At 35.0% G+C, this 12,176-nt stretch overlaps 1 protein-coding gene and 1 long non-coding RNA gene across 8 annotated transcripts in view; one reads left to right on the forward strand and one right to left on the reverse strand.

The window, feature by feature from the left end:
* LOC136030201 (RNA-binding protein 45-like) overlaps positions 1 to 12,176 on the reverse strand; it is a 272,030-nt gene that overhangs the window by 171,221 nt on the left and 88,633 nt on the right. For 6 of the 7 annotated variants that reach the window (XM_065708982.1, XM_065708979.1, XM_065708983.1 and 3 more), the window contains exons 10-11: positions 6,981 to 7,137; positions 3,810 to 3,929 (exon numbers count right to left, since the gene is read on the reverse strand). In XM_065708982.1, the coding sequence (XP_065565054.1) occupies positions 3,813 to 3,929; positions 6,981 to 7,137 (274 nt within the window). In that variant the 3' untranslated portion in view covers positions 3,810 to 3,812. Of the gene's footprint in view, positions 1 to 3,809; positions 3,930 to 6,980; positions 7,138 to 12,176 lie in introns of those variants that run through there. The other variant, XM_065708974.1, reaches the window with a different exon arrangement.
* Positions 1 to 12,176, forward strand: part of LOC136030206 (uncharacterized) — a 422,925-nt gene that overhangs the window by 40,673 nt on the left and 370,076 nt on the right. The window lies entirely within an intron of this gene.

Here is a 12,176-nt window from a genome sequence, read left to right on the forward strand (position 1 = left end):
AATAGTTTATGACGGACTTTTGCTTTTCATATCTCATCTGTCTTCCTAACTCACAGTCATATCGTCTCTTTTTCCAGAATAAGACTGCTATGAGGCATCAGCATCTAAAAAAGCAGTCAGTCTCTTCCCCCCTAGAAAACTAAAATGAAGAATTTCGAATCTGGCAACATTCTAGTCAACATAGGGGGACATTTGTAACACCTTTCAACCAGGACACACCAATGAGCATTTCATATTTTCACTAAAGAGCAAGTTGGTTATGGGGATATATCAACTGTCCGTTTATTTCTGTTAAGTTTGTAGCATTGGGTTGTTGGAGTCAAGTTAACACATCATTCAAATGTATTGAATAGACAGAAAAAAAATATTTCGTTTTGTTTCAATTTTGCTCAATTATTTCCTCAGAAAAACTTGTTTTTCAATTAATATTTTCCCATTTTTAGTGCTTCTTAAAGAAACAGACAACTGAAAAAAAAATTACTTTTTTAACGTCAGCATTTATACAAGAAAACAATTTAAAGACGAGCTTTGTCAAAATATGGCATTAAACAAAACTGTACTTCTGACTTCGATCAAACTTTTCTACGATTACACTTCAGTGACGTAAATATTCTATTTGTTATATAAATAAGGGTTCAAAGGGTTCATTGATGCATCATCAACAGTATATTTCTGAGGATTGACAAAAATAAAATTGTTAGACAGTAACCTCTGATCTAATAAATATGTGAATAGAAAATTCGTGCTTCGAAGCCAATAAACCGATATAAAAATAAAACAAAAGGATACGATATATTTGAGAGAAGTCTCTACAGGTCTCGGACACTTTTAAAATAAAAATTCCTTTGGCCACAACACATCCATAACAAGTTGATCTGAGGATCACTAGCAACAGCTCATCTATCCCACTAGTCAATAAATTCTCCCTTAAATTTAGAGCTTTAAACCTAAAAGATCATTACACCTAAAACAAAAGTGCCCAGGCTCTCCCCAAAAATAAAATATAGTGGATTAGTCCTATTTGAAAAAACCTCAATCTCTCCAATTTCTTGGAATGACACAGTTGGTAGGTATCTTAATACAACTTCTATAGTCATCCCTGAAGCTGCTATTTTTGGATAACGCAAATATAGAAACTTTAACCTTTGCAAGAATAGTTATAGTATACTTTTCCATGGATCCTTAGATAAATAAAGAAAACCCAAACGATTTTCTTCTTCAACTCGTCAAAGATCTTTTCCCTCCGAGTTAAATTTATGAATTCTCCAGTATTATCTAATATCTTACTTAAATCCCAAGTTTCCGTTTTGTGAGCATTTAATTTCAATCTTTTGAGATCCAGGCTGTGAAAGGTAATATGTATAACTCTATATATTTCTTCTGTTGATTTTGTCACTAAAACACTTTGGTCTAAGTATTTAACTGATTTGACATATTGATTTGAATCTAACTCTCATACATATAATGAATCTATGCTCCGCCATCCCCATTTGAGCTTAAGGATTAACTTGAACCCATTAAGCAGATCAGTACTACCCATGCAAAATACATGATTTGGTTTATTTTCCACGCTGGAGGACTAAAAATAACCAGTGAGGGTTTTCAGTGACGGCCCTTTTAGGCTGATTTCCCAGCTTTAGAAAACTAGCAATTACAGGCGAAAATGTTTGTGAAAGGTTCTCAAGTTTAATCGTAGATATTACTTTAATGACTACCAAAGTCAACCGAGAATTTTGTGTATTTTCCACAATGGAGGACAAAAAATCACCAATGAAGGTTTTCAACGATGGCCCTTTTAGGCTGTTTTCAAAGCTTCTGAAAATTAGCAATTACAGGCGAAAATGTCTGTGAAAAGTTCTCAAGAGTTTTAAGCGTAGATATTACTTTACTGATTACCAAAGTCAACCGAGAAGTTTGTTTATTCTTCATAATGGATGACAAAAATCACCGGTGAAGGTTCAGGGATTTTTCTTTTAGGCCGTTTTCAAAGCTCTTGAAAATTAGCAATTATAGGCAAAAATGCTGGTGAAAGGTTCTCAGGGTTTTATGAATAGATATTACTTTATTGATTACCAGAGTCAAATGTGAAGTCTGTTTAGTTTCCACAAAGGAGGACAAAAAATCACCGTTGAAGTTTTCAGCGATGGCCCTTTTAGGCTGTTTTAAAAGCTCTTGATGATTAGCAATCATAGGCGAAAATGGCGGTGAAAGGTTCTCAAAGTTTTAAGCGTAGATATTACTTTAATGATTACCAAAGTCAGCCGAAAAGTTTATTTAATTTCCGCAATGGAGGACTAAAAATCATCGGTGAAGGTTTTCAGGGATGGCCCTTTTCGACTGTTTCAGCTCTTGAAATTAGCAATAAAAGGCGACAATGTTTGTGAAAGGTTGTCAAGAGTTTTATGCGTACATATCACTTTATTGATTACCAAAGTCAGCCGAAAAGTTTGTTTATTTTCCACAATGGAGGACTAAAAATCACCGGTGAAGGTTTTCAGGGATGGCCCTTTTAGGCTGTTTTCAAAGCTCTTGAGAATTAGCAATTATAGACGAAAATGTAGGTGAAAGGTTCTCAAGAGTTTCATGCGTAGATATTACTTCATTGATTACCAAAGTCAATTTATTGATTACCAAAGTCAAGATTACCAAAGAGGTTTGTTTATTTTCCACAATGGAGGATTAAAAATCATCGGTGAAGTTTACAGCGATGGCCTCTTTAGGCTGTTTTCAAAGCTCTTGAAAATTAGAAATTATACGCGAAAATGTTAGTGAAAGTTTCTCAGAGTTTTATGCGTAGATATTACTTTACTGATTACCAAAGTCAAGTTATTGATTACCAAAGTCCAGATTACCAAAGAAGTTTGTTTATTTTCCACAATGGAGGACTGAAAATCACCGGTGAAGTTTTCAGTAATGGCCTCTTTAGGCTGTTTTCAAAGCTCTTGAAAATTAGAAATTACACGCGAAAATGTTGATGAAAGGTTCTTAGAGTTTTCAGTGTAAATATTACTTTATTGATTACCAAAGTTAACCGAGCAGTTCATAGGTTAAAAAACAATTCGGCAAATACGGCTCAAGGGTTGGTGAAACAGTAGAAATATTTGTTTGAAGAATAAATATATCCTTTTAATGAAGGGACAGAGTTGTAAAGTTCTTATAGCCAAAACAAAGCGATGGGATCAATCCTTCATCAAACCCCAACCCCTCCATTGTCCTTCCTAAGTTACAGAACCAAAATGAACAAAATTAAAAAACTTCTGTCGTGCTAGACAAACAATACAGCGTAATGGATAATACTATTAGTGAAAAATAAGCTTGTAAATAAAGGTCCAAACACGAGTCTCGTGGCACAACTACCTGCCACCACGTCCATTTTAGGTATACTTACAGACTTTCATGAAAAATGATTTAAGCCTAAAAGACAAAAAAATAAACTTGATAACTCCACCCTTAAATTTCCCACTAGATCTCTAATTTCATCAATGCTATTGCTTTTTTTTACATTCATATGCATTACTTATGCAGCTTGTTAAAAAAAAGTTTTTAATAAATACAATACTCCAAATTATTTTAGCGTTAAGTTTTACTTACAAATTGAAGAAGCTCTCCTTCTTTAATTAGACTATTGTCTCTGTGTTCATCTCTACAGTTGATGATACACAACGGAGCATCATTAATAAAAACACGAATAAACTAAACTTTTCGATTGAAAAAAATAAGGCACAAAGCTTTTACGGAAGAAGTTCATTATTTTTTACTACAGTTCAAGACTTAATTAGCTAGTATATTTTTGAAAACTTTAAACTTACCATTTATTCCGTCGTTCCTTCATCCGTTCTAACTCTTTTTCTGGCAGTCTCCTTGGCACTTAGGGGTTCCGCCAGCATTACTTTTAATCGAGATCCACACACCTCTTGACCATGCAAAGCCTTAAAAAAAAAGTATCCATAATAGGGGTGGGCGCCGTTTTCCGTTGTTTTATTCTTACCATTTTTTTTCTTCTTTTTTTAAGCAAACGGAAATCAGGCATCCGCTCTTTCAGTACCGTTTCTGTTTTGTTCCGTGTTTTTCTCACCTTTTCAACCATTTCTGTTTTCTTATATCCGTTTTTCTTCATTTTCCGTGTTTTATGGCGAATAGCATCGTAGCTCAGTCTAGCGACTATTTTTAGATTTGCAATACTTGCCATCTAGCGAACAACACTGTCTTTACATGTTCTAGAGAGAACACTGGCCACTGTGAAAATTTAATCAAACATTAGAGCCGTCTAATTAGTTTTTGATTTTTAGTTAGCCTTGGTAAGTATATAGTAGCCTGGTTAACCGCATCGACATAATAGAATTAGTGAGGCTATTAAATTTCTAATGACATGAGGAATTTCGGTGTTTTCACGTAAAGTAGCTAGGAAGGAAATATGAATAAATATTTTTTCCCAGCGTAAATGAACAAGCCAAAGCAGCTTTATTTCACTACTCTAATTGACCCTATCTATTCACATAATTATAAAATCTTTTAGCTAAATTTGACTCTTGGGCCTACAATTTACTTTTTACTGCTATTGCTATCAGTATACTTTTATCCCTCAATATACTATATGAAGAGTATCCACAGGTTCAGAAAAAACGTGTTCCAGATCAGGCATATTCTTTAAGAAAAAGTGATTATTTTGTCACATTTTTTGGTCCCGGTTGTTTCGCAGCTAATACTTATTGGACCTGAATCAGTCAAAATGGTAACTAAATAACAAATTTTCTAAAAGAGAGGTACAAATGTCTTTAATGCATTAACTTCTGCGCAATCATTATTAGATAGGAAAAACAATGGAGGCTAAAGCTAAAACTTAATAAAATGTTCCAGTCTTACAGTTAACTCGTATTATATTTGAAGTGAATACAAATGATTACAAATTTCACTGGAAACGCGCTCATCAATTGTAACAAGACAATAAGGCAATTCATCAATACGACTATCATGTCACAAAAATGAAACAAGAAAAAAATTAAGATCTCTTCATCGGAGTTTAATTATTTTGTCTTGTTCGGAAGAAGTTCGGTGTCGGCCAAATAAGTCGTGTTCCCGTCTTGTAAAAGATATGCGAAGGCAAATTCCGTCTCGTATACCACTTTCCTCATGGGTTGAGCATTAAAAAAGGGAATTTTCTGCTCCAGATTCACATCAGCAAAATAGTTACAAATTGAAACTCCGAGATTTTTTTTAAGCATGCTTCTAGTCCAGGACTGATTATTACAAAAAGCCTGATCATTTCTACAAATGGCAAACTAAAGAAAAAAAAGTCTAAAGGATTTTATGGGATATCTGCACTGCATTTGTCCTTGTGTGGTGAACTGTTTACGGAACATTTAGTACTCCTTTACCAAATGATATTTAATCTAGGATTTGTCCCCGATTCTTTTTCAACTGAATGTTTGACTCCTATCCCTAAGAACAATAAACCTCCTTCTGAATCTTCGTCTTTTCGCCAAATAACAGTTGCAACTTTATTATGTAATATTTTCGAGAAATTGATAATTGATGAATTGAGAACTAAATGTACAGTTCAGGCCCACCAGTTCGGTTTTCAGTCTCGCCTTGGGTGTAGTCACGCCCTTTCTGCTTTGGTATCTGCTTTAGTTGATGCAGAAAAACACTGGGAAAGTATTGCTTTAGCTACCCATGATAATAAGACGTGCATTTGATTTGCTGCTCCATATGGAGATTATTAGTCTCTCATGTGATTCTGCTGTTTCTTCGCGTGGAAATTCCCTTTTCTAAGTAAAGAAGGGGTAAGATAAGGTGCTATTTTGTCACTGACAGTGTTTAATAACAGCTTTGTAAGGCCACAATCAAAGTAACTTATGACTTATACACTGCTTGGTATAGATTTGTCATTGATTGGTTATACAGATGATGTCCTGAAGCTGAGCTAGTTTCTGCATGGGCTAGAAGCTAATTTTATTAAATTGCAACAAGAGTATGCCCATATTGGACTTCAGTTTAATGCTGAAAAGTCTGAATTGCTTCTTTTTGACTCGAAATCAGATGCTGGTCGGAGCGTCAAACTTGGTGATTCTATTGTTGAGCTTGTGGATGATATTGTATATGTGGCCCTCCCTATTGGACAGTCAATACTAGAAACACGGCGGTTAATGCTCTCTCATTTTCAGAAGCGGTCTTCTTTTACATATAGCTGCATAGTGACAAATAAGATGAAGTTTGATCGTCGTCTGTTGGCCCAGCTGTACAGTGCTATGATTTTGCCTCATTATCTGTACATTAGTCCATTTTAGCGCATTTTTACGGCTACAGATAAAATGAGATTACGCTCACTGTACAACAAGTATGCAAAGCTTTTGCAGCGTTTACCACCATGGACAAGCAATAGGTATGTTACGCGCCAGTGCAGTGCTGCCATCCCTGAAGAAGCAATTCTGTCGCAAATTGACCGGTATAATTCCTCAGTCAAGACCCACCCATGGGCCAATGTTTTACAGCAGTAGTCGCCAACTATTTCTGATTGTTTTGTTTTGTTGTGTCAGATGAATTAGTGTCTTATGCTTTCTTTTTTTTTGTGCTCCATCTGTTTTTCCATTGATGGGTATTGAATACATTCATTCATTCATTTTTCAATGAGATGCTAAAAACAGTCTTCCAAAAATATTAGGCTCTTAAAAAGATCCCAATGAATGTGTTTTATAAAATTGCCAACTTTTTAGTTTCGAAGAGCCCCTCTCCCTTTACCACCAATGGTAAGTTTTTATCCCATCAGGATTTATTACGGTAGACCGACCATCTATCATCCTTACAAGTTTTTTCATTGGTAAATAAATAAATACATTTAAAATAATAAAACAAAATAAAAAAATAACTCAAAATCAGAAACCAGAATCAGATAATATAATTTAAGGTAACAGGTTCCAGTCGTGAAAATCATACACCCAATATTACCAAAACAAAAGGGAAATCAAAATTCAGTGGCTTACTTCAATGGCACGATTGGCTGATTCTCTGACAGCGTATTTGGCATAACCACAGTTCTTACCACTTAACATGTATACGTCTATTAGATTCCCAAATCTTCCAAATACGTCTTTTAGAATAAACAGTGCTGGTCGTTGTGGCTGGCATACAATGAAGAGTCTAAAAAACACATAAGAGCAATAATAATATATTAGAATAAGATGCTTCGAGGAGACAAGTTAATGCAAACGGACTGATTAAGAAAAGAAAAGACAACACAATAAAAAATATCTTATGTAAAACAAATTTAAATAGACAAAGGAATCTTTTTCAAATCAAAGAAAATAAAACTTTAAAACTTAAACAAAAGGAAAGTATTCATTTCTCGCATATGAGGGAGCTACTGAACCCCAAATTTCAGCACCACTTCACCCGTTTTTTTCACAGTTTTTTTTTGGAAAAAACTTTTTGTTTTAATACGTCACAGTCTGCATCTTTTTTTTAGTTTACTACACCTTCAGCATAGTTCGGTGAATTAGATGTATAATAAGTAAGTCTATCTGTTTTTATCTGTGTGACAGATAGATACATTTCAGAAGATATTTACCACTGATATTGTTTATATCCGGTTTAAGTAGGACTTTGAAGCTTTTTATTGGAGAGGGGATTAGGCAAATCCCTCTATGTTGAATTTTCACACAGTTCCACCTACCTTCTTTCCCCTCCACTAATATCAGACCCCTGGTTTCCAATATTGGTGTTTATCACAAACTATATTGTCAGCATACGAAACTTGATCGTTTCTGCACCAGCCCAGTCTAGAGCTTGGACCTAGTTCGTTTTTGCACTGAGTTAGGATTTAGATCGTTTGGGTGCCAAGTCGCAAAAATTTCTAAGCCTACACATAGCTCGTTTTTGCATCAAGTCCTGATAAAGCTTTTTTTGCATTGAGCCATGTCTTTTCTTGCTTTTGCACCGAGTCCTCCCGGGGTTAGACGTAACTTATTTTTACACCGATCAGGACTTAGTTTAGATAGCGCTGTGTCAACACAAATTCCAAAACTTGAATACAGCTCATTTTTTTGTTCCAGGTTAGTCCGTAGCTTGGACCTAGCCCGTGAACTTGGCTCGTATCTTCACCCAGTTAGGAATTCGCAAACTTGATTTTGCACCGACTCAGAGCTTAGTTTGCTCTTGCACTGAGTCTGCCCTGACCTCATTCCTGCACCAAGTTATTTATGACTTGGCTCATTTATGGATCATATCTGGATTTGGCTCTTTTTGAAAGTAAATAAAGACTTACGTCGTTTTTCTCCTAATCAGGAGTTGGCTTATTTTCGCACTGATACTGAAAATCCTTGCGGAATTCCAGTTTAATCAAGCTGCGAAGTGTATAACATTCCGAAAAAAGTTGGAACTCAAGAGGGAGGTGAGTTGGAGGGTACACCAGCCCAATTTATACCTTCAAATATGTAGATATCAATTACTTGCACGAGTTTGGTTTTAACAAGGAACAAGATAACTATTTGCACAATTTTGGACCCTTGTCCCTGAGGCTAGTTTTGTCAAGTATGCAAACATTCTTACTCTTATAATTCTAATAGGTAAATTTAAAATCAGGCAATTTTAACAGATTTTGAAGTCTTTGAATACAAACTTGAATGTTTGTAGAATATATTCTCTGTCTTGTTAAAAAGAAAAAAAAAATTACACCTTGTCAAAATTATAAATCGTCAAAATCATAATCTTACCTTTACCTTGGTCAGTAGAATTTTGTATGATGTTTTATTTGTATTTTATTTTAAGATCTCTAGGTGAAAATCAAACAGCATTTGTGAAATATGTATTTACCGTCTTCGATATTGGATTTTCATTCTTAGATTTTCATCTTGCAATTAGCAAACTCAGAAACTCTGGATAAAACTATGGTTAAAATTGGAAATCATTGTGGAAACTGGAACACTTAGCTATTCATTCAGGATCACTCTCCCATATGAACCCTAAACGAGCAAGAGTCAAAAATGGTATAAATTATCTATGGCTACAAAGTTGGGTGGAGGAAAGAGGGTTATTAGGCAAAAGTCTTTGCACGATCTTGACTTGATCACGATTGTACACGAGCACGATCCATGATGATTTATATCTATAAAGCCTCCATTGCCCCAAGACGTAAAAGGATCATATCAACCCTGGAGACGTATTTTTCAAATCTTTTGACATATTTGACTAACCAACTTTTAGTGAGAATATGTTGCAATGCCAAGTGAGGTTGGGAGGGCGAAAAAAGAAGGTTAGTTTTCCTCAAATCAGTTTTGAAAAGCACTAGAAATCATAATTCATGATTCAGAATTCAACGTTATTACGGTGATCCTGACTACGATATTCACCAATTTTAGTCGCTAGTCTTCTTAATCTTTAGCACACAATCGAAAAAACCATTTCATAATTTTTTTTTGAAATATTTGATCAAAATGACAAGATCTGAACAAAATAATAATATTATTATGCAAAAAACACATAACTCTTCGCTAAAGCAAAGCTACTGTGTTGATTAAAAATACAAAATAAAAAAACTCAAAAGGAAAATAAAAAACAAAGTTATAACTTGAAACGATAGGAGTTTTATTTACCGATTGCCTTTCAGATAATATGAAATAACAACCTAAATTGCTCATTTTAAAGTTTTAAATGATTCTTTACTTTCATTAATGTTTGAAAAAAGCTTTTTTCAAAAGCTTTTCGATTTCTTTTCGATTAAATGTTGTTTTAGGAGTTATCCTAAGTCTTTTACCCTTTCCATGACATTGCTTCGGGAAAGGGGTTTTCAAATATACTTGTTTTACAAAGTAAAATCTGAGATTTTTAAATATAAAGTAGTGTATCACCCCTTTTATCTCCCACTACTTAAGCTGAAGTTTAATTTTTTATTCCAAGGTTATTAAGGCTATTTGGTATTTAAGGACCATCGTCTTTATAATACTATTTTCCACCGCCTCCACTCCAATATTGAGAGGTTGGTCGCAATATATATTGTTCAAAATACAGACTGACTCTTAAATGAACCTTCAGCATTCACACTTAATCCAATTACACGTTACAAACATCCCACTGACTTGCCCCCTAATAGTTGGACATACAGCCATGTAAAAGTCTGAGAGGGCGAGGGTTCGAATCCTAGTGTACCCAATTATTTAGTTTCGGACAGGAGTCAGTGACGTGACTCTGTAAGCTCAGCCAGAGTCGACTCAGCTCAAAATAGGTACCTGGAGAAATCTGGGGAAGGTAAACAGGAAGGGTGTGCGAAAGCACAGGATGGTTGGCCCTACTGCCCCCCATTGCACTTCCTGGCTGAAGGGCCAAGAAACGGAGATCAGCACCGCCGGTAGGGACTGTAAAGTCTAATGCCGTATGCTTTACCTTTTTTTTTAACGAATGAGCTACCGTGTGGCAGTATTATTTCAAAACTGATATGTTGATTTGAGTAAAAAAAAATTTGTTTACACAATTGCTCAAATCAGCCCTAGGTCACGACAAGATCTCTGTAGTAGCTTCATCCAGGCACTAGATCTGTAAATTCTTATTCAATTAAGTCCTCTCCACATATTTTAGAACTGTTGATTTGACACCACAATTGCAGTGAAAAAAGAGTGAGAAAAAAAAACAAACTAAAACAAGAAACGAAAAATACACGTCTGCGTTTCCCAGATATCTTGAATATGGTCAAGTAGATTTGACGCAACAAGTAAGTAGATTTAGATATTTTTTTCTCTCTAGATTAGATGTTAAAAGCAGAATTATGCAGAAAATGAAGCCGGACTATCCTGGATCTAGATGATTTACGGTAGCAAGTGTACATACATAGTTTAATTACTCTGCTGAACCTTTGCACTTCATTTGGTTCTTATTACAAACGGAAGAATGTCATTCAAATTAGATGATACAGAATTTAATTTGTATTGAGTGAGGGTCATGATGAATAAGGAAGCTGCTAAGTGTTGCTTGGGTTGGGAAGGTTCTAATGATAAGATGCCGGTGTTTTATTTTATGCCTAAAAAAACCGAATATCAGTCAAAGTAGTATATGTCCCAGAAGAACTGACTAACGGAGACAGCAGTGACTCAGATAAATTTCACTTACAGCTGCAGGAACAAATAGACAGAGTCCCAAACAGAAATATGGCATTTTAATTTGGACATCTTTACACGGGAGTTGGTAAAAAACAGGGATACATTGTCTTTTAATCTAGGTGAATTTGGTGCAGGAAAAGAAAATAGTAACGATTACAGGCTGATGTAACTTTGTAAGTATAACAATATAGTCATTTACAATACAACCCATAAGTTAACATGGTATTCACATGATGAGAATATAGCTGACCTTACTGACTATGTAAATACATTCTAAGACTCCACTGACTATACATGACATATGACAAACAAGAAAAAAAATACAATAAAGTGACAATAAAATTAAATAGACGGGAGCATGAAGGACAAAAAGCCACTGGACAGAAAGATATTTATTCTGGTTTGGTCGAGTTTACTTCAAAAGGTTAGTTTTTCGTCTTAATTTGAGCACTGAAGACGGCATGGCGGGGGTCCTTGCCGAAGCATCTCCTTTTTTCATTTTTACTTCTTATTTGCCTACTGGCTGATATTATCCTTGTTTTTTGGCTATCTAAGTTTATTATTCATTCATAATATTTTGTTTTTGTTTTTCATACGTTATTGACTATGTTATTTTGAACCAAAGATTGGCTGAATCGATACAAGATACTAGGGTATGCAAGACTGCTGTTATTGATGTTAAAAGAGAAGATCACCATCTAGTTGTGTCTAAGATTAATCAAAAGCTGAAATTTAGGAAGAGTAACTACCTTCCTGGAGGCTATGACGTTGGTAGATTCCAGAATGAGACTCTCAGAGAAACTTTCCAGAAGCAACTTATTTATTGAACTGGAGAGTTTGAAATCGGATAATATAGAAGATGTACGGAGTAATTTTAGGAAAATAGTTTGAGAAGTCGCTGATGGTCTCTCAGGGATGAAAGTTAGGATCACAGCCAGGAATGTAAGTGAAAATACCTAATGTTTAATAGAGAGGAAGAGGGGCTTGTACATGAGATATTGGAGTGATGAATCATATTAAAATAAGAGGAATGTAAAGAAATTGGAGATACGGTTAAAGTATGGATTCAAGAGATGTGAAGGGGAGGCCATG

The sequence above is a fragment of the Artemia franciscana genome, chromosome 8 (assembly GCF_032884065.1).
Source record: "Artemia franciscana chromosome 8, ASM3288406v1, whole genome shotgun sequence".
NCBI classification, from domain to species: domain Eukaryota; kingdom Metazoa; phylum Arthropoda; class Branchiopoda; order Anostraca; family Artemiidae; genus Artemia; species Artemia franciscana.